Raw genomic sequence first — 19,785 nt, forward strand, 5'->3', positions numbered from 1 at the left:
GCTAAGTGGGCTTCAATCCTCAGGGACATATAAATATGCTTCCCCTAAGGATTAAAGCCACGTGGGCTGAGGACATGACAGCTCCATGCTGTCGGCTCCCGGAGGTAGCCAATAACCTGGAGCTTGTTATAGGGGACCACAGGAAGTCCCGCGGTCATGCATTTGGCTCGATTAGCACAGATCGCACTAAAGTAAATAAAAAGTGAAAAAGTTTAAAGATTCAGCTCCCCTCATGGATCGGATCCATGAGGGCAGCTGAAACTACTCACCCTCATCCTCTGCGATGTCCCACAATGATCAGGTCCGAAAGAAGGTACTGAAGGTAGCCGGGAAGCAGGAGATGTCACCGAGGACCAATGGATAGCGGTGATCATGGAAAAATTAAAAAGTAAAATAAAGTTAAAGTTTCACCTCCCCTCATGGATTGGATCCATGAGGGGAGGTAAAAATACTTACTTCTGTCCTCTGCGATGTCCTGCTGCGATCTGGTACTTCCAGGACCTTACGTCTTGCTTCCAGGGCCTTACGTCGGGCTCGTGCCCAGGAAATTTAAAATCCCTTCACTTCTGGCCAGCATAAATAGCCGGGAGCAGAGCGATATCACTGGAGACCACTGTATGGATAACCGTGATCATGTAAAGTAAAACAAAAAGGTAAAAAAAAAGTTTCTCATCTCCCCTCATGGATCGTATCCATGAGGGAGGAAGAAAATTACATATCTAAGGCCCCTGGATTTATCTGCGGACCTTACACTGGCTTCTGCACACATGCCCATCGCCAACATGGCAGACGCATGCGCAAAAGCCACGGATTGCCCGGGTAATTAAAATTCTCCCTTCTCCTGGCTATGAAATGTAGTAAAGAGCCTGTAGATTTCACAGGGTGCTGCAGTACGCGGTCCCTAGTCACTTAATCGCCGCTATCCAATGGATAACGGCGATCACGTAAAAGTAAAAGAAAGTTAAAATTTCACCTCCCTTCATGAATCGGAACCATGAGTGGAGGTGAAATTACTTAACAAAGGCCTCCGGCAATGTTCCCCAACAGGATCTTTTCTTGTGGACCTTTCCCCAACTTCAGTCCATGCGCCTGTTGGCAAAATGGTGGACGCAAGCATAAAAGCTGGGGAGGGCCCGGGAAATTTAAAATCTCCTTGCTCCTGGCTACTAAAGGTAGCTGAGAGCCTGGAGCAGTGAGAGAGGGCCGCAGTGAGTGGACACTGTAAAAAAGGATCTTGCAACTATCTTCAGAGACTTTGATGACCTCGGAAAGAAGGTGAAGGAACTAGGAGCACAGGTAGTCTTCTCATCCATCCTCCCAGTGGATGGCAATGGAATAAGAAGATGGAACAGGATTCTAGAGGTCAGCAAAGATTTGGATTTCTAGACCATGGAGTGAATTACCTATGTGATGGACTGCTTACTAGAGACAGGTTGCACCTTACAAAAACAGGTAAGCATATATATGGTGGGCATCTTGCTTCACTTATTAGGAGAGCTTTAAACTAGAACAATATGGGAAGGGAAGTGAGAGCCCAGGTAAAAATATACAGCTAATTAATACATTTGAGAACCTCGCTATTGGAAGTAGAAAGAAGGAATAAAGACAAAAAAAATCAGAAGGAAAGTAGAATTTTTTTAGGGCCACAATAGGTATGTTGGAAAGAGGGGGGGGGGGGTATCTAAAGAAGAATATAATGCGTCTTCAGAAACTGTAGGGCAAGTGTCAGAAAAGCTAAAGCTACTAATGAATTAAGGCTTGAAACAGAGGCAAAAAGCAATAAAAATGGATTTGGGGGATATGTCAAAAGCAAAAGAAAAATCGCAGATGCTATTGGATGCTTAAAAGATGAAAATGGGAAATTGGATAAGAATGATGTTGAGAAGGCCGAACTTTTAAATTCCTATTTTGTATCGGTTTTCTTTCAGAAAGTAGATGGAACATCAACTGATCGTCCCTGTGCTATTGGGGGAATAAAAAAATGCAGGCTATCTATAAGCAGAGTAATGGTGAGGGAACACTTAGCTAACTTAAATGTCCTCAAATCTCAAGGTCCAGATGAAATACATCCTAGGATACTAAAGGAAGCAGCAGAGGTAATTGGTGAACCACTCGCCATAATCTTTAAAAATTCCTGGAGAACAGGAAAAGTCTCAGAAGATTGGAAAAGGACAAATGTTGTCCCTATCTTCAAAAAAGGGAAGAAGGTAGATCCAGGAAACTACAGGCCTGTGAGTCTAACTTCTATACCAGGAAAGATCTTTGAACTAATTATAAACAGCATGTATGCAAGTACTTGGATAAAAATTGAGTAAATAACCAGAGGCAGCATGGGTTTGTAGCAAACAAGTAATGCAAGACTAATCTAATTTCCTTCTATAGTGGAATCACCGACTGGGTTGATCAGGGAAATGCGCTGGATATATTTTATCTTGACTTTTTAGTAAACCATTTGACAAAATATCTCATACTATATTTATTGAAAAAATTACCAAATATGGGATTGACAAGGCAACTGTTAGGTGGATTCACATCTGGCTGAGTGTTTATACTCAAAGAGTGGTCATAAATGGCTGCACATTCAAGTGGAAGAATGTATCAAGTGGGGTACCACAAAGCTCTGTCCTAGGACCAGTGTTGTTCAATATTTTTATAAATGATCTGGAGGAGGGAATTGATGGGAAACTGTTCAAATTTGCCAGCAACGCAAAGCTAGGAGGGATAGCTAACACTACGGAAGAGAGATAGATAGAAATGAGGGGTGCGCCAAGTTATCAGAAGATTAAGGAAAAAGGATTTTCAGAGCAGTGCATTAATAAACATCTTTGCACTCACCTGGTGCCTAGCAGGGAAAATCTGTCAGATAGACCCTGCCGGCACCGATGTCCAGGACGGCTTTGAATGGAATCTTTAACTCCCTGATCCGTGGAGCGACGGAGAGCTGCAGTGTTCAGCAAGCAAAGCACCTCTTAAGGTGCTTGAGAAATTACTTGAAATGGGGAAAAGACAGCTGACTGCGCTCGTGGGGTTAATGATTTTTATTATTATAACAGATCCCATGGCCTAACATGGCCTTCCACCACAGCTTGTATGCAAAATTGAATCCCTGTCTGACAAACCATTTTTATTCTATATGGTTGGTTCCAAAGACCTGTATAAAGGGTCGGACATTGATTTGCAGGAATGCTGCCATCCAATAGGTGGCGCTGTCGTTGTATTTTCCATCTATCTTATTTGCATAAATTTTTAGAGGCGTATGAATGGCCTTATAAGTTTCCTCACTCACCTTCTAGGTGCTCTCCTTAAGGAGTGATGATATCCCTCCTGACTCTCGTCATAGGCCTCTCACTGCTCAAGCCAGAATCCTACTGCACACTGATGAGGGGCGAAACATCTGTATGTAATGTATTCTGCCTTGGCTCTCAATTCCCAATCATTGTTTCAATGACCCGTATAAAGGGTCAGACATTGATTTGCAGGAAGGCTGCCCTCCAATAGGTGGCACTACAGAGGTATTGTTCCATCTTCCTTCTTTCCCCAATTTTGAGACAGCCTTTTATATTCAATCTTTGTCAAAGTGTCTCAACTATGACAGTGCATCTGTTTATTACTTAATTACCAATACAGTTGTCATTACACTTCTTTACTTATAGGCTCTATTTGACCTACTGTCACTGTTTCACTTATTAATTAGTTGATACTACACTGTCAGCCAGCTTATTTATTTTGTTATCCAGACTGTTTCTGCGTGGTCAGTTTTCTTATCACTTTATCGCTTTGTACTTGTACATCATTACTTTTCTATCATTGCATTTCTTTAAATCATGCTCTTGAGAATTTAAATCTTAGCTCTGACTGCCTAAAAAGCAATGAAGCATTTGCCGCCTGTTGTAGACAATTTGAAGTTACAGTACATATTTTTTTTAATCTTTTCCCCCTATTATTATCTTGTCTAGAAACGTAAAATAATATCCTTACTTAAAGGAGATGTCCCGCGCCGAAACGGGTTTTTTTTTTTTTAAACCCCCCCCCCGTTCGGCGCGAGACAACCCCGATGCAGGGGTTAAAAAAACCACCCGCACAGCGCTTACCTGAATCCCGGCGGTCCGGTGACTTCAATACTTACCGCTGAAGATGGCCGCCGGGATCTTCTACCTTCGTGGACCGCAGCTCTTCTGTGCGGTCCACTGCCGATTCCAGCCTCCTGATTGGCTGGAATCGGCACGTGACGGGGCGGAGCTACACGGAGCCGCTCTCTGGCACGAGCGGCTCCATAGAAGACTGCTGAAGACCCGGACTGCGCAAGCGCAGCTAATTTGGCCATCGGAGGCCAAAAATTAGTCGGCTCCATGGGAACGAGGACGCTAGCAACGGAGCAGGTAAGTAAAAAACTTTTTATAACTTCTGTATGGCTCATAATTAATGCACAATGTACATTACAAAGTGCATTATTATGGCCATACAGAAGTGTATAGACCCACTTGCTGCCTCGGGACAACCCCTTTAAAGGGAAATAATTGGGTATATTTTAACAATGATAATTCTATAAATATTAGGTTGAAACTGAAATAAAAAGGTTTAAGGGATTGTGTCATCTCAACAACTTTATCAAGTGAGCCTGACTTTCAGCCCAGCACCTAAGCAGTCCCAAGTAAGGGGCACCCGCTATGATGTCTGGCTTTATCTAATATTCCTTTTGCCTGCCATTTATTTCACTGTGTAATATATATTGCCATTAGCAGTACTTTTCTCTAGCATCCAATGGCATAGCGGTTAGTAGAAGTGGCCCAATTGCCATGTTATTGGTAGCAACCTACATAACCTTGTACTAGGGATGCTAATAATGTATACAAACATATAGTATGGTGCCATAACTGAGGCATAGTGTTATGCAGTTTAGAAAGGGGCAGCACTTGGCATGCTGATTGTAGTCATGAATGTCCTGTAGTAGAAGGAAAGCCCCTTGTTGCTGAGCATAGCTGAGTTTGCATCAGGAGTTTCAGTGGGAGTGGTTCTAAGAGAAACTGGATTCACTAGGTGGAGAATGAAACTTCGGCACAAGACTTAAAGAGGTTGAACCAAGATTACAAGTTTTCCCTTATCCACAGGATAGGAGATAACTTGCAGATCAGTGGGGATCCACCACTGAATCCCCCACTGACCTTGAGTACAGGGGCCCCATCTCCCTGTCTTTCTCACTGCAGGTTTACTGCACCCCTGCAGCAAGGAAAAGACTAAATGAGGTGTTGGTGCTCTATTCACTTTCAATGGAATTGCCGAGATACCCAAGCAGCTAGCACTTGGGTATTTCCATCAGCTCCATTGAAATGAATGGAGTGTTGACAGTGCATGCTCAACTAGTGCTTCATTGATTCTGATGTCACTGTGAGGGCAGAAGCGATCCTTGCAATGACGGGCAGAGAGAGACATAGGGCATCTAATTTTAAATGTGGTCGGGAGTCTCAGTGGGGAGACTCCCACCGATTAGCAAGTTGTCTCTTATCCTAGGGGATAACTTGTAATCTTGGTACAACCCCTTTAAGGGAGTGATTCTTATATTCTATGTATTTATTAATGTCTGTCTGTTTGTTGGAGCATCACGCACGAACTGTACTACCAATTGACATGAAATTTTGCACACAGTATAATCTCAACCCGGAGAGGGTTATAGGCTAAAACAAATGCAGAAATGTTGTTGTCTTGGCAACCTTATTTGCATTTTTTTGCCTTTGCTTGAAATTTAATGCAGCAAATGTGCTTTCCCCAATGGATTCTACGTACTCTATTTAGTATTCCTGGTTATTTCCAACAAGTATTTCCCACTAGAAGAGTCAGACTGAGTAATGAAAATTTGTGTTTCAGGACTGCTTTTTAGCCCCAGTCTGACCCTGGTGGAGCCACCAATCATTTGCCTATTTTATCTTTTCTAATCATGGAGCAGCTTTAGTTTTACCTCAGCACTAAAGTATTAAATACTGTTGTCCATAGCAATCAACCACAGAACAGCTTTCATTTTATCTCAGCACTGAGCATTGAAAATTGTTGCCCGTAGCAACCAATCAAAGCACAGCTTTTATTTTACCTAAGCAGAATAATATATAGCAACCAATCATGGCAAAGGTTTCATTTTACCTCAGCAGAATAACAAATGAAGGCTGAACTATATTTGGTTGCTGTTGGCAACAAAAAATGACAAATTTTACTCAAATTTTACTGAAATCGGACCAGAACTAGGGATTTGTATACAACACAAACAAACAGATTTTCTGCTTTAGATATAAGATGCCAAGCAAACGAAGGACCTGTTTGGGCAGAAGGACCACAGACATACTTAAAGTAATAGCTGCTCGAGTAGCTGCAGCGCCACAGCAAACTAACAGCCGACTCGAGAATCAACGCACTCGACAAGCGGCCACTCGAATAGCTGAGACGCCAGAGCAAACTAACAGCCAACTCGAGAATCAACGCAAGGATCATTGAATTTGTCTATTTTAAGTTAATACATTAACACAGCATTAATCAGCATAGGTGTCATTTGACATATTTATGCGTTCGTTGTGATATCCTTTCTTCTTACTTAAAATGTCACGTTTTGTATTGCACACGTTTTGTATCGGGTACCCGGGCTAGTATACAAATATATTTGTGCTATAAGGGACTTGTATAACCGCTATTAATTGTAACTAGCTGCTATTGGACTAAAAGAGGGAAAATATCACCATCACCATAGTGTTTGTTAACGCCTAAAACCTTGTTCAGGTTTTGCTTGTCAGAGAGAACCAATACAAGTATGTATGTGTGCCTCACCATAGGTGTAATCCTCATATATCTGTGCTTCTTCAGAGCATAATTAAAAGCAAGTTCAAGTTTACCGCTGCCTCTATGCCATTCCTTCTAGTTCAAAGAAATCTTTTTGAAAACTAAATTAGGTCACCTTACACACTAAAGTCAATTAAAAATTATTTTTGTAATGCAAGTAGACCAGTTTGCGAAGTGAGCTGGCAATGCTCTGATTTAGCCTTACACTGGTACTACGCATGCGTCAGTTTTCCTGTGCAAGGAATGCACATGCTATAGAAAATGCCCATGAAACTGCTATAGGGGTTCATGAAAATAAAAACAATGCAATAATATAAAATAATAAAAATATAAAGGCAGCCCCAGTTCTGAATCACAGCATATGTGAGGGATAAATCATCAAATTGTAACACCCTTCTAATTTACAAGGTACAAAGGGAAGGTTGTAAATGGTAACTTTAGGTATGTATCCGTGTGGAAACTTTATGATACTTTTCAGGGTTTTATAACTTGATACTGTATGTTGATATAATTTGAGAATCATATATTGTATCTACCGTTTGCATTATTATGATTAGAGATGAGCGAGCGTACTCGGAAAAGAACTACTCGCTCGAGTAATTTGCTTTATCCGAGTATCGCTGTGCTCGTCCCTGAAGATTCGGGTGCCGCTGCGGCTGACAGGTGAGTCGCAGCGGGGAGCAGGGGAGAGCGGGCGGGAGAGAGGGAGAGAAAGATCTCCCCTCCGTTCCTCCCCGCTCTCCCCTGCAGCTCCCCGCTCCGTGCCGGCACCCGAATCTTCAGGGACGAGCACAGCGATACTTGGAAAAAGCAAATTACTCGAGCGAGTAGTTCTTTTCCGAGTACGCTCACTCATCTCTAATTATGATACATTCCAGATTTATCCAGTTATTATATTTCTTGTGTTCACTTTTTAGTTTTTTCACTAAGTAGATACAATTTCTATGTGTTTTAGGGAGGATCTGAACATAATATTCCAGTTGTTATATCGAAGATATCCAAAGAACAAAGAGGTACAGTAGCTTAATATACTTATGTTACACATTCATGCAATGCTTGTAAATGCTACAATAATTAAAGGGCACATTTCACAATTCTAAACATTTTCTGAAAACTGTGCAATGAGTTACAGTACATAATTTCCATGTTGTATCCTTAGTTTTAAAAGAATCTATTTACAAAAGATTGGTCAAACTCTAAAAAGTTATACCATAAGAGGTGATAATGATAATAAAATCTGAGTATAAACTTAAAGGGAAAGTATTACCTACATATTTTTTTCTATGTGTTTTAGGGAGGATTTGACTAATTAAAATTGGATAGTGAAACATTTTCCATTTTAGGATTGCCTAATCTTCCCTTCAGGATACAAAGTCAGCTTCCAGACATGTATCCCCAGCGAGTACTGAGGAAGTGGTTCATTCACCCCGAAACGGGTATACATGCTGGGATTAAGCAATAAATAAAGATGGTTGGCAATACCAATCTCATGTAATGCCATTATGCCTGGAGGTCGTGCCACATACCCAAAGTATTGTTTATTTTTTCTTCACTTAAAAAATGTGTTTAACCTTAACATTAAAACTTGATTTATCCAAGTCATTTTTGCTTATGACAACACATTCCCTTTAAACCAATGAAATTCTCCTAATGATTTTTTATTTCTGTTTGTTAGCAATTCTGTGGTTAGAGAAATCTTTGAATTTGCCAAAATGCTTACAAGAGCCATAAATACATAGGATTAGACTCTTAGATTTTTATACATTAATGCATGCACACAGTTGGAGTTACAACTTCCTTAACCAGTGTGATGGTAATTATTTTAAAGCTTTATCCATCTGAATTACAAATTACCTTTCTCAGAAGACTTGCTTATCTTCTGTTCTAAGTGACATTAGGCAGTGCCATACTTTAACTACTTGTAGCTCTTGGGTTTAAACAAATTTATACTTGTTCTCTTGCAGCCCATTAAATCATATCCGATATGCATAAAGCCATCAAGAATACTTAAAAAAAAATTACAAGCACTGCATAATTTTACATAAACCACCTAAGACACCAGTGATGGGGGGTAATAGAAATTAGTTTGTTTAAGTACCTTCATAGTTTAGGTCCAAAAACAAATAGTTCAGTGCCAGACAGAATGGGATTTAAATTGGGTCCTTATTTTTATTTTTTTTTAACAAGTACTTTTTTATTGCTTTTAAAGAATAAAAAAGGAAATTTATGTATTACAAAAAGAAAGCTTTACACATTACATTGTTGTGTACAGAGTGAAATGTACATAATCACAGAAAATAAAATGAAGGCATTCGGTATTTATAAAGCATATGCATAGTAATACGAACTCTGCTAATCAATTACACTAAAATATGTTTTGTTAATTCTGGATTATACAAATTAGATTACAAAATATCAATTTAATCAAAATTATACCAACAAATAACATTACCTTAACACATTAACGTAAATTGCTGCCAATAATTCCACATAATATTAAATCTATCAAGGCTGTTGTTGGATCTAGCATATATTTTTTCATATGTATAGTGATCAGCCCACCATGTCAAGTAAATCTTTTATACAAGGAGGAAAGCATGACCTCCACTTTCTAGTTCTACGTTTTGTTGCTAGTAAGAAATGACAAATCCATTTTGGATAATATTGGGGGATATAGAATCGCACTCCAAATGCAACAGAGCCAGATGCGGGCTACTGGCCAGGGAAGTGCCTGTTATATTTTGAATGTATCAAAACCTCTCTCTCAAGAAAATCTGAATTCGAGGACAATCCCAGAGAATTTAGTATAGTGTAGCTTCCAGAGATGAGCGAGCACGCTCGTTTAAGGCTGATGCTCGAGCGAGCATCGGTCTTCTCGAGTAACTGATTACTCGTCTGGGCAAATGCGAGTGATCTCTCTCACTCTCCCCGCCGCCCCCTGCATTTGCTCGGATGAGTAATCAGTTACTCGAGAAGATTGATGCTCACTCGAGCATCAGCCTTAAACGAGCGTGCTCGCTCATTTTTAGTAGCTTCCTGATCACAGTTTCTCCAGCAGTCTCTGCTCATTGTGGGGAAGCTTCTTGCCAGTTTGAAGGGGTTATAAAACCACCTGGTTAAAACTTTGTAATGCGTTTGTAAAAGAGTCGCTGGCAATGTAGACTTATTAGCCCATTCAAAGGACTTCAGCTATAGAGAAGTAGAAAACTTCTTCAAGTCTGTTTCCCAGTTTAACAGGTGGACCCTTTTCGCATCTACCATGTCACCAGAATTAACATTGTAAAATGTCCTAGTGAGGGAGGTTTGTGCAGTGAGACATTTGGAGAAGAGAGACACCACACTGTCCAGGAAGGTGTGGCATAGGGGTGACAAGTTTTGTATATTTAAGGATGGATATAGTTGCGGATAGAGAATATCAGTCATTGAGGCTTTAAGAAGGGAGTCCAAGATCTATTACCATTGAAGTGCTTCTCCATAGGGCCCCATGTTGATGTCTGGGAGTCACTCAGCCATAAAGAGGATTGGTTCATGATAATTGATTGGTAATATGAGAAAAGATTTGGGACTCCCAGACTTCCCTGTTTTTGGTGTAGATACAAAGTTAGGGCTGCCACTCTAGGCCTTTTATTGTTCCATATGAAGTACATTAGTTCCTTTTGAAATCCTGCTATAATAGTTTGTCGAATTGGATAGATTAAAGTATGAAAAAATATAAGATTCTTGGTAATATTAACATCTTATATAATGCCACTCTACCAAACCAAGAAGGTTTCATTTTTCTCAGTAGAGGCAAGTAGGGGACTTGGGTTAGCAGGAATGATATTCGTTAGCATAATTTTATGCCTAGATATGGAACTTCGAGCCGCCATTAATAGGACAATTCTCTCTGAATGTCTGCTTTCAGCGTTGTGTCAATGTTGATCCCCAGTATTTGCAATTTATCTACATTTAGATCATAATATGAAGCTTTGCTAAATATCCTGATACTCTTTTTAACCTCTCTCAGAGAGTTGAGGGGTCAGTCAAAGAAAGAAGCACATTGTCAGCACAAAGTCCAACTTTGTGTTACCTAAACCCGGAAGGGACACCCTTGATCTCTGGAGTCATTCTAATCAATTCCACTAATTGTTCTATAATTATTCTAAACAATAATGGGGAAAGGGGACACCCTTGATGAGTTCCATTTGTTATTCAGAAGGATGTGGATAAGGCTCCATTAACTAGAACTCTGGGGGATGGTGTAGAGTATAGGACCGGAATCGCCAGTAGGAATTTCTCTCCTATTCCAAACTTTTGAAGGGTAGCAAATGCAAATCCCCAGTGCTGTCTATTGAACGCCTTCTCTGTATCCAGGGCGAGGAGGAGGCATCAACTCGACCCCATAGCTGCAATCCAGGTTTAAAGTCCTTCTTGTGCCATCCGCCGCTTGCCTACCCTTTGTAAATAAGTGGGGTTTTAATTTTAAAAAAAATTACACTAATAGGGAAAAAAGCTAAAAAAAAATTGATTTTTTTTTTTAACATTTTTTTTTATTTTGACACTGTTTTCATCTTTGTTTTACACCATTTGTGTTCCCGTGGGGGACTTGTACAATAACAACAATGATCCCTATGATAAAGTATTGCAGGACTTCTGTCCTACAATGCCTTATTGCTTGTTATAGCAATCATGGGCACTGGCAATGCAAGACACCGTCATCCTGTTGCAATGGCAACCAATTGGGTTCTCCGCGATCTACATCACGAGAGTCTAATGATGTCAAAAAGGGAGCACTGTCCCTCTGTGAACCCTTTACATGCTGCGATCTATCTGTAAGGGGTTAGCAGTGGGGGTCCCTGTCCCGATGCAGCATTGCTGTTGCAGGGGGAGGCTGACATCCGACTGCCGATGCCAGATAGTGCGGGATCTCCTCTGATCTCACGCTATCCTCAGTGCGTAATTGCATGTCCTGTTGCACTAAGTACCCCACAGCCAGAACATATAGTTATGCCCTGTGGCGTTAAAGGATTTGATTCAGGAACTCTGTGGAGGTGACAGGAATTTTTAAGAAAGGGAAGCAAGAGCATAAAACAGATCTGTTTGCAGATGATGTTATCATTGCATTATCTAATCCAGAATCTTCTCTCTCTACAGTTTTAAAAAATTCTTAACAAATTTAGTTCTGTATCCTATTATAAACTAAATATCACTAAATCCTAAATTTTACTCATAAATGTCTCACAACACGTACAGCATGCATTATAAAAACAAAAGTCTCCTTTACGTGGGTCTCTGAATATTTACAATATTCGAGAATCAATTTGTCTTTCCCTTCATGAACTTGGTTTTGCAATAAATATACTTCCCTGCTCCGAACCATTGAACAAGATCTTGTCTGCTTCCTTAAATTTGCAGCTTTCTGGATTGGTAGAATAGCATTGATCAAGATGATGATAATCTGTAAAATTACTTATTTATTTAGAAACCTGCCCATTCTGGTACCCATGTCATACCTCCGTACACTACAAAAAAATCTAACCTACTCTATTTGCCCATATATAAAGGGGGTCTAGGGCTTCCCCAAATTTCACACTACTATCATGCTATTGATTTAGCCAGACATTGGAAAAACCCAGATTTTCCGAAACATTGGGTTCTTCATTTCTAACTTTTTTCATGCTAATGTTACCTTATGGATGACTTATTTAAGCTTCTCCTTTTCTACTCCAGCTTGCCTAACTGATCATGCAGGTATAACAGCATGGAAATGTACAATCATTTCTAAATCACTTGTCCCTTTTTAGAATTCCTGATCTGTCACTTCAAGTGGTACCTTATCTCATTCCAGACATTGCGATTAATAATTGGATAGATGCGTGTATTGCTTGATTGTTGGACATATGGGAAATCTCTCACCTAATGGCCCTTGGTGATATTGTCAATAAATTCCACATCCCCTCAAAAGACTTTTACAAATATCTAAGGACAATCCATCTTATTATGAGATTTATCCACTCCAAGCCTTTCTCTTAGAACTCCCTTTCAGCTGATCTTTTCTAATTGTAATAAGCTATAACAGGGAATTTTGAGAGCATACATAGCCATCTGTAATGCTACTTTACCAGATAAACTTACTTGCCTAGCTCACTGGGAAAAAGAGATCTGGGAGACTCCATTGATGAAGATGAATGAAAAAAGATAATTTACAATGGCAAGTTCTCTTTCCCATTGCATCTCTCATTTAGAAACCTCTAGAAAAATGTTCTACAGATGGTATAAGACTCCCAATCACAGGGCTTCCATTTATCCTACATCCTTTGAGAAACACTGGAAATGTCTTCTAGACAGGGGTAGCCTGAAGCATGTTTTTGGGGATGGCTCCTGTATCCCAACCTTTTGGAACTAGATTTATACTATTATGGTAGAGATTCTACAAATTAAAGTGATTTAGTGTTGTGAATAGAAATGAGCGAGCATACTCGTTAAGGTGATTTACTCGAGAGAGCATTGCCTTTTTCGAATAACTGCTGGCTTGTACCTGAAGATTTAGGGGGGCCGTGGAGGTGAGAGGGGGCTTGCGGAGGGAATCGGGAGGGAGAGAGGTCTCTCTCACTCTCCACCCCGCTCCCCTCCGCCGCCCCGCGCTGCCCCCGCCCTCCACGGCCCCCCCAAGTCTTCATTGACGAGCCAGCAGTTACTCGGAAAAGGCAATGCTCTCTCTCGAGTAAATCAACTTAACGAGTATGCTCGCTCATCTCTAGTTGTGAACTAGTCCTCCTGCATATCCACGTCACAGATTTACCATTTGAAAACAAAGCTGCCATTTTTACATCCTGGTGTCAGCAAAATTCTTGATGGCAAAAATATTGGAATTTAACAAAAATACCCAATCTTTCTGAATGTTAATACTGTGTTTCCCCAAAATTAAGACACTATCTTATATTACTTTTTCCCCAAAAGAGGCACAGTGTCTTATTTTCAGGGGGTGTCTTGTAATACTCACCTAGTAGCCAGCGTTCAGGTGCTTTGCGCTGGTCTCCGGTGCTGCTGCAGGCTTACGTTTAGTAGTCAGCGGTGACAGCACTTCTTCCTAGTAGCGGGGCTTGAGGGCTTGAATACCTTGCCTTCAGCAAGCAATTGCTCTGATTGGCTCAACGAGCGCTGTATCAGCCAATCAGAGCCAGCGCTTGATTAACCAATTACAGCCATTTATTGAATGACATCATTGAATGGCTGTGATTGGTTAATAGAGTGCTGATGGGGCGCTCAATGAACAAATCAGAGCAATTGCTTGCTGGAGGTAAGGTATTGAAGCCCCACTACCAGTAAGAAATGCTCTGTCACTGCAAAGGACTACACAGAGGCCTGCAGCAGCGCCACAGCCCAGCGCAAGATACCCAAACGCCGGCTACTAGGTGGATATTGCTTCCCCCCCCTGTAGTGTAGCTAGGGCTTATTTTTGGAGGCAGGCTTATATTTCAAGCACTTGAACTCAATGAATGGCTGAGCACTGCCTCTGATTTGCTGAACACTGTGACCAATCACAGGCAGCGCTCAGCTGTCATTCAGTGAATGGCTGAGTGCTGCCTGTCATTGGCTGAGGAGCTTAAGAAGTTTTGCTGAACTTCTGGTTCGGCTTGAACTAATTTGAACCAAACCAGCAAACTAAGTTTTTTTTTAAATTTGCTCATCACCATTAGTACTGTTGACAACGGCAAATGATCTACTTCAGCGAGATTATTACTACGTTCATTCCTCCCCATACAGAAAGCATCTGGTAGCATCACATGTCCACATTTACAGAGAGGAATGTGCTGCCGACCAGTGAGCATTTATATGCTTGCATAGAAGACCTGATCAGCTGATGAACAAGTGTTTGCTTGTTCATCGGTTGGTCAGGGGTATATTCACATGGCCCAATGATTTGGAAAATGTTCTCACAAATGTTTTTGCCTGAGTAATCTTAGCTAAGCCTCAATGCTATGATGACCTATTGGACAACAAGCCAAATAAGAGAACACATTTATAAAAATGTGGTACGATGGTGCTAAAAATTCTTCTAAATGTGCAATAACGTAGTCATGATAGATACTATATATCCGTCCCACAACATAATTTTATATATTGTATAGATTCTATAAAGTCTATATAACATACAATAAATATAGTGGTATTCAGGTGAAAGACTTATATTTGGCTTTTGTAAGGACATTCATGTATAGATTTCTGAAAGGTTGGCATAGATGTCATTCATATCAGTGGTGTGTAGTAACTGATTCAGTAAAATGCATCTTAGCAAGCTGAAACCCCTACATGGAGGTAATCAAGTTAGAATATAATTTTCAGGATTACCATCCATGAAGTAGTATGCTTATTCCTTTTACTTCATAGTATGTCACTTTAGCTGCATGGTATCTGGCTAGCATTCCCCAAATGCTCCACTTGGCACAACAATATGCTGTTAAAGCTTGTATGTGTGAAGCAAGCAAGGGAGAAGTAAGGAGAAACCTATTGCGGCGGATTAGAATTAGCATGCTGGGAGAGCAGCGAATCTACAAATATGTAAATAAACCACAGCACACATCCTTTTCATTTATCTAAGAAATTATTTCTCCATGTGGGTTTTTTTGCCTTGATGCTCAAAGTACACACGGTTCTTCTAAAAGTCTGGGAGTCATTACAAAGCTTTCCAAAGCTTTTCTCTGTGTGATGACTGGATAATGAAAAAATAAATTATTACTTGGGGAAGAATTAAAGGCAAATTGAATTATACCACTGTGGCAGATAGATGCATCCTTCTCATTGCTAATCAAGAAAATGCAATCTCTGAAATACCAAAATTACCAAGTCTGTGACTCCTACGACTGCCCATAGGAGACTTAAGAGGATTAATGTTTTCTTCCCAGGTCCTCTACTTTTGGCAGTCTGGAAAATGAGTTTCTGTTTTATATTTGGAATTATCAGCATGGCAAATGCTTTCAAGTCTGATTCTACGGGGAAGACGCAGCTTTTCTTATTATTTTCATCAATCAATTATTGAAGATCATGGTATTCATGTATTTGCCTGTGTTGTTTGTTCATCTGTTTTTATTTTTTTCCTCTCATTACAGCTGAGCTTTCTGGTCTTCTGTTCATCGGAGATGCTATTTTGCAAGTAAGACATAACTTGTATTATACTTTCAATGGTTCTACATTATGGCAGCCATCAATAACAGTGAATATGTCTTGATTTCAGATTAATGGCATAAATGTCAGGAAGTGCAAGCATGAAGAAGTGGTAAGTGATTAATTACAAATAACAGTAATATAATATTAATCATAAACTTGTATTATAGAGACAAATACAGGAAAATCTCACAAACTAAAAATTCATACATTAAGGGAAATAGAAATAAAAGCAAACTTATGCTAAATTCTTGCTGTGTTTGTTTATATTTGATGGGAAGAATTAGGGACTTGTATACAGTTGTCTCCCACAGGCTGCCATAATAACAGAAATATATGCTGCTTGAGAATTTGCTTATGTTTCATGATAGAACTGGAGCTGTATTTGCTTATGAGTGTTTTGGGGCATATTTGCATACAGATCTAGCAATTGTTAACATGACTGACACACTGTGATAACTTGATCTATAGCATTTTAGTACATTGTAATAAAGTTATCATAACACATTATATATGAAATTAATGTTAGCTGCATCTGTGTATGTTGGGGGATTTTCCTGTTGTATACTGTATTCCAACAGCATATCAAGAGTGCTTGAGACTTACCTTGAATCTTTTTGACAGTAACTGATTATTGTTGGTTGAGTGAGTTACTATATAATTTCACTAGTTGATATACCCGGCTTCACCAGAGTTAATTTGATACAGGTGTTTACGTGTTGTTCGCACAGAAAATTTTATGGAGTCATGGTTACTTCAGAGGAACCAAGGAATAAAATATGTATACACATAGAGGAGCATTAGATTCTCCTCAGTTTGCATGTACTGATGTCCCTCTGCAGAATGTGCCATCCCCTCCCACTCTCCTCACCTTTTACCCTTAAAGGTAACCCGCTTTTTATTCAAATTTATCTCTAGACTAGAAGTTTCAGCCCCTTCTTAGCCTTAAAGGCATGCTCCATCCCTGCAGTCTATGACCGCTTCCTTATGTACTTGACAGCCTTTCAGTATATGCACATAAAAGTCGGTTATATTCTTCTCAGTATATACACAGAGAGGAGAGGTAGATTCTCCTTAGTATATACACATAGAGGAGTGTTAATTCTCCTCAGTATATACACATAGAGGTAAGGGAGATTCTCCTCAGTATATACACAGAGAGGTCAGTTAGATTCTTCTCAGTATACAAATAATTTCCCTAGGCCTTATGGTTTCTGAGAAAAGAACTATGTCATATATCATGGATTTTCAGTTTTTTACGCTGAGCCTTGAGTATTGAAGTTGCAACCCCTTTACTCTTCCTATTAGGATGTAAAGAATGGTTGTGGCAAATTTCAAGTTTGTACAGCATCAGGAAGTTAAAAAATTAGATTAGGTACATTACATAAGGGGGCGCTTTTGGACTTAGCATTGAATAATCGAGTTGTGACCCCTTTACTTTTCCTATTTAGGACCTAAAAATGGTTGTGCAAATTTCATGCTTGTATGACACAAGAAAGTTAGAGAATTAGGGGAGAGTGAGTGAGTCAGTGAGTGAGTGAGTCATTTAGGGCTTTCACCTATAGATATAGATATTCTGTAACTGTATATTTAATCATTGACTAAAATAACTAGGATTCCATCTTTTAGGGTATTTCAGTTTTAACAAATCACTGCATATCGAAACGATATACTGTCACTCGCCCAATGGTGGAATTATAACCATCCAGGTTCTATGCAGAGAACTCTGTGCTATGTTAATGCAGGGTGCAAGTACTGTGCTCTCCTCAGACATCGGTAACCTAACAGACAAAGATGTAACTAATGTCTGCAATAGATCAATATAGACATATATTAACCAAAATGCCAGGAACACAGGATAGAGCAAATAGTAGTAACAGAAATATGGTGATAGGAATGCTAACCATAACCAGAGTGGCAGACCCTAACTAGAAGCAGGGTGATCGCCCTGATAAGGGTGGCCTTGCATCAGTACTCTAGGGGGCCTTGTTTGTCCCTAGATGAAGGATAGAGAAGAGGTTTAATGCAGATGGAAAGATCAATGTATATATTATAGTGTTTGGGAGAAGTGAATAAGCCCCACACAGAATAAATAGCTGCTGGTACTTAGCTGAAAGAAGTCTGCTCCCTTATCAAACACCACAAGCATGACAATAACCAGCACTTATGTAGAGGCAGGCCCAGAATAAATACACTTCTACTATGGGTGATTGACTGGCTAAGAAAAACACCCCCCTGTTGGTCAATTAGTCCATATACCACAGGAAGTGGTGTAGGACAAGTAGGACACATAATACACTAAGTGCACTAAGGGATTTTTGTAAGCCAATACCCCATTGGCCTTCTGCAATGGTAGAAAAAAGATATTCATCCGCACTCAGTGCCAAATCACAGGGCACACACACCAAAGATATGGTCAAATGGAACACGGACAATGTTGTAACATCACCATGGTTTCACTTGCATCTACACAATGCATTGATGGCAGTTTCTTATTTTTCCAAAACCCTTGTGTCAAACAACAATTTGGGTATACAGTTGAGCCTTTTTTTTTTTTTCAAGAAAAATTTACATTTGACCAAACACAAAAATGTGTGCTACTATTTCATTTATTGTACGCCTATGACTGCAGTCTACTTATTTGTCCAAACAATATTCGGTACCATATATGCTTGTATTATATATTGCACTATCATATATGCACTGTATTATACTGAGTAACATATGTCAATCAAAACAAGGAAAAAAGTATCAAGATGTTGATCTGTAAATTGCATAATTGCATGCCACAACGATACCTTTGGGCTTCATTCACATGGCAGAATCTTGGCATAGATTTAGGTGCGCATTCTGTTTTTTTGCACACAGATTTTGACAACTGTATTGTGGAATCAAATTAACCTGTTAGTGCTTGTTGCAGTTTTCATGCAAAATTCTTCAAGAAGCCTCGCTGACTCTGCGTGTGGATCCACAGGACACTCTGAGACTTGGGCTTGGAGTTCTGCTGTGGATTAAGCAGTCAAATCCACATCAGAAAAATCTGATGTGGATCTGACAATACTGTGAATCGGTGTGAACATAACCTTACGGTTCTAATTTATGAGCGAGTTTACATCTCTCCAAATACGTAGATATGGATAAGTTGCTTTAGGATGGGTTCACACTAGAGATGAGCGTGCATACTCAATAAGGCAAACTACTCGTGCGAGTAGTGCCTTATTCCAGTACCTGCCCGCTCGTCTCTAAAGATTCGGCTGCTTGTGCGGGTGACAGGTGAGTTGCAGTGGTGAGCAGAGGGGAGCGGGGGGGGGGGGAGAGAGATCTCCCCCGACGCTCCCCGCCCCCTGCCGGCACCCGAATCTTTAGAGATGAGCGGGCAGGTACTCGAATAAGGCACTACTTGCTCGAGTAGTTTGCCTTATCGAGTTTGCTCGCTCATCTCTAGTTCACACACATTATTTTTTGGAAGAAAACTTCAGTTTTTAATAGCGTTTTTTTGAGCTACCCTTTGAAAAAAATATGTAAGTCATTATTATGGATTTTTTGATGTAGTGTTACATTTACACAGAAGATATAATATATCCCTAGAGTCTTTCATTTACCCTTGAGTAGACAATAGCAATTTATTCTCTTATTTCAGAATAACTGACAAATTGAATTACATACATGACTATGCTAGATTCATGAATTTAGTTTAATTCATTGAAATATTTTAACATATATTCATAAAACAGAACTCTGTTTTCATGTGACAAAGGAATTTTGATCTAATACCTGTTAGTCTAAGAACACTAGGATTCAAACATTTTCTCTAATCAGTTT

The 19,785-nt window shown here is 39.8% G+C and overlaps 1 protein-coding gene across 1 annotated transcript in view; it reads left to right on the forward strand.

Moving 5' to 3' along the window:
- Positions 1-19,785, forward strand: part of SNTG1 (syntrophin gamma 1) — a 239,301-nt gene that overhangs the window by 99,282 nt on the left and 120,234 nt on the right. Inside the window, exons 5-7 of the mRNA XM_066578979.1 lie at positions 7,775-7,832; positions 15,909-15,952; positions 16,034-16,075. Coding sequence (XP_066435076.1) covers positions 7,775-7,832; positions 15,909-15,952; positions 16,034-16,075 — 144 coding nt within the window. The remainder of the gene's footprint in view (positions 1-7,774; positions 7,833-15,908; positions 15,953-16,033; positions 16,076-19,785) is intronic.

This window comes from Eleutherodactylus coqui, chromosome 9 (assembly GCF_035609145.1).
Source record: "Eleutherodactylus coqui strain aEleCoq1 chromosome 9, aEleCoq1.hap1, whole genome shotgun sequence".
In the NCBI taxonomy this organism is placed as follows: domain Eukaryota; kingdom Metazoa; phylum Chordata; class Amphibia; order Anura; family Eleutherodactylidae; genus Eleutherodactylus; species Eleutherodactylus coqui.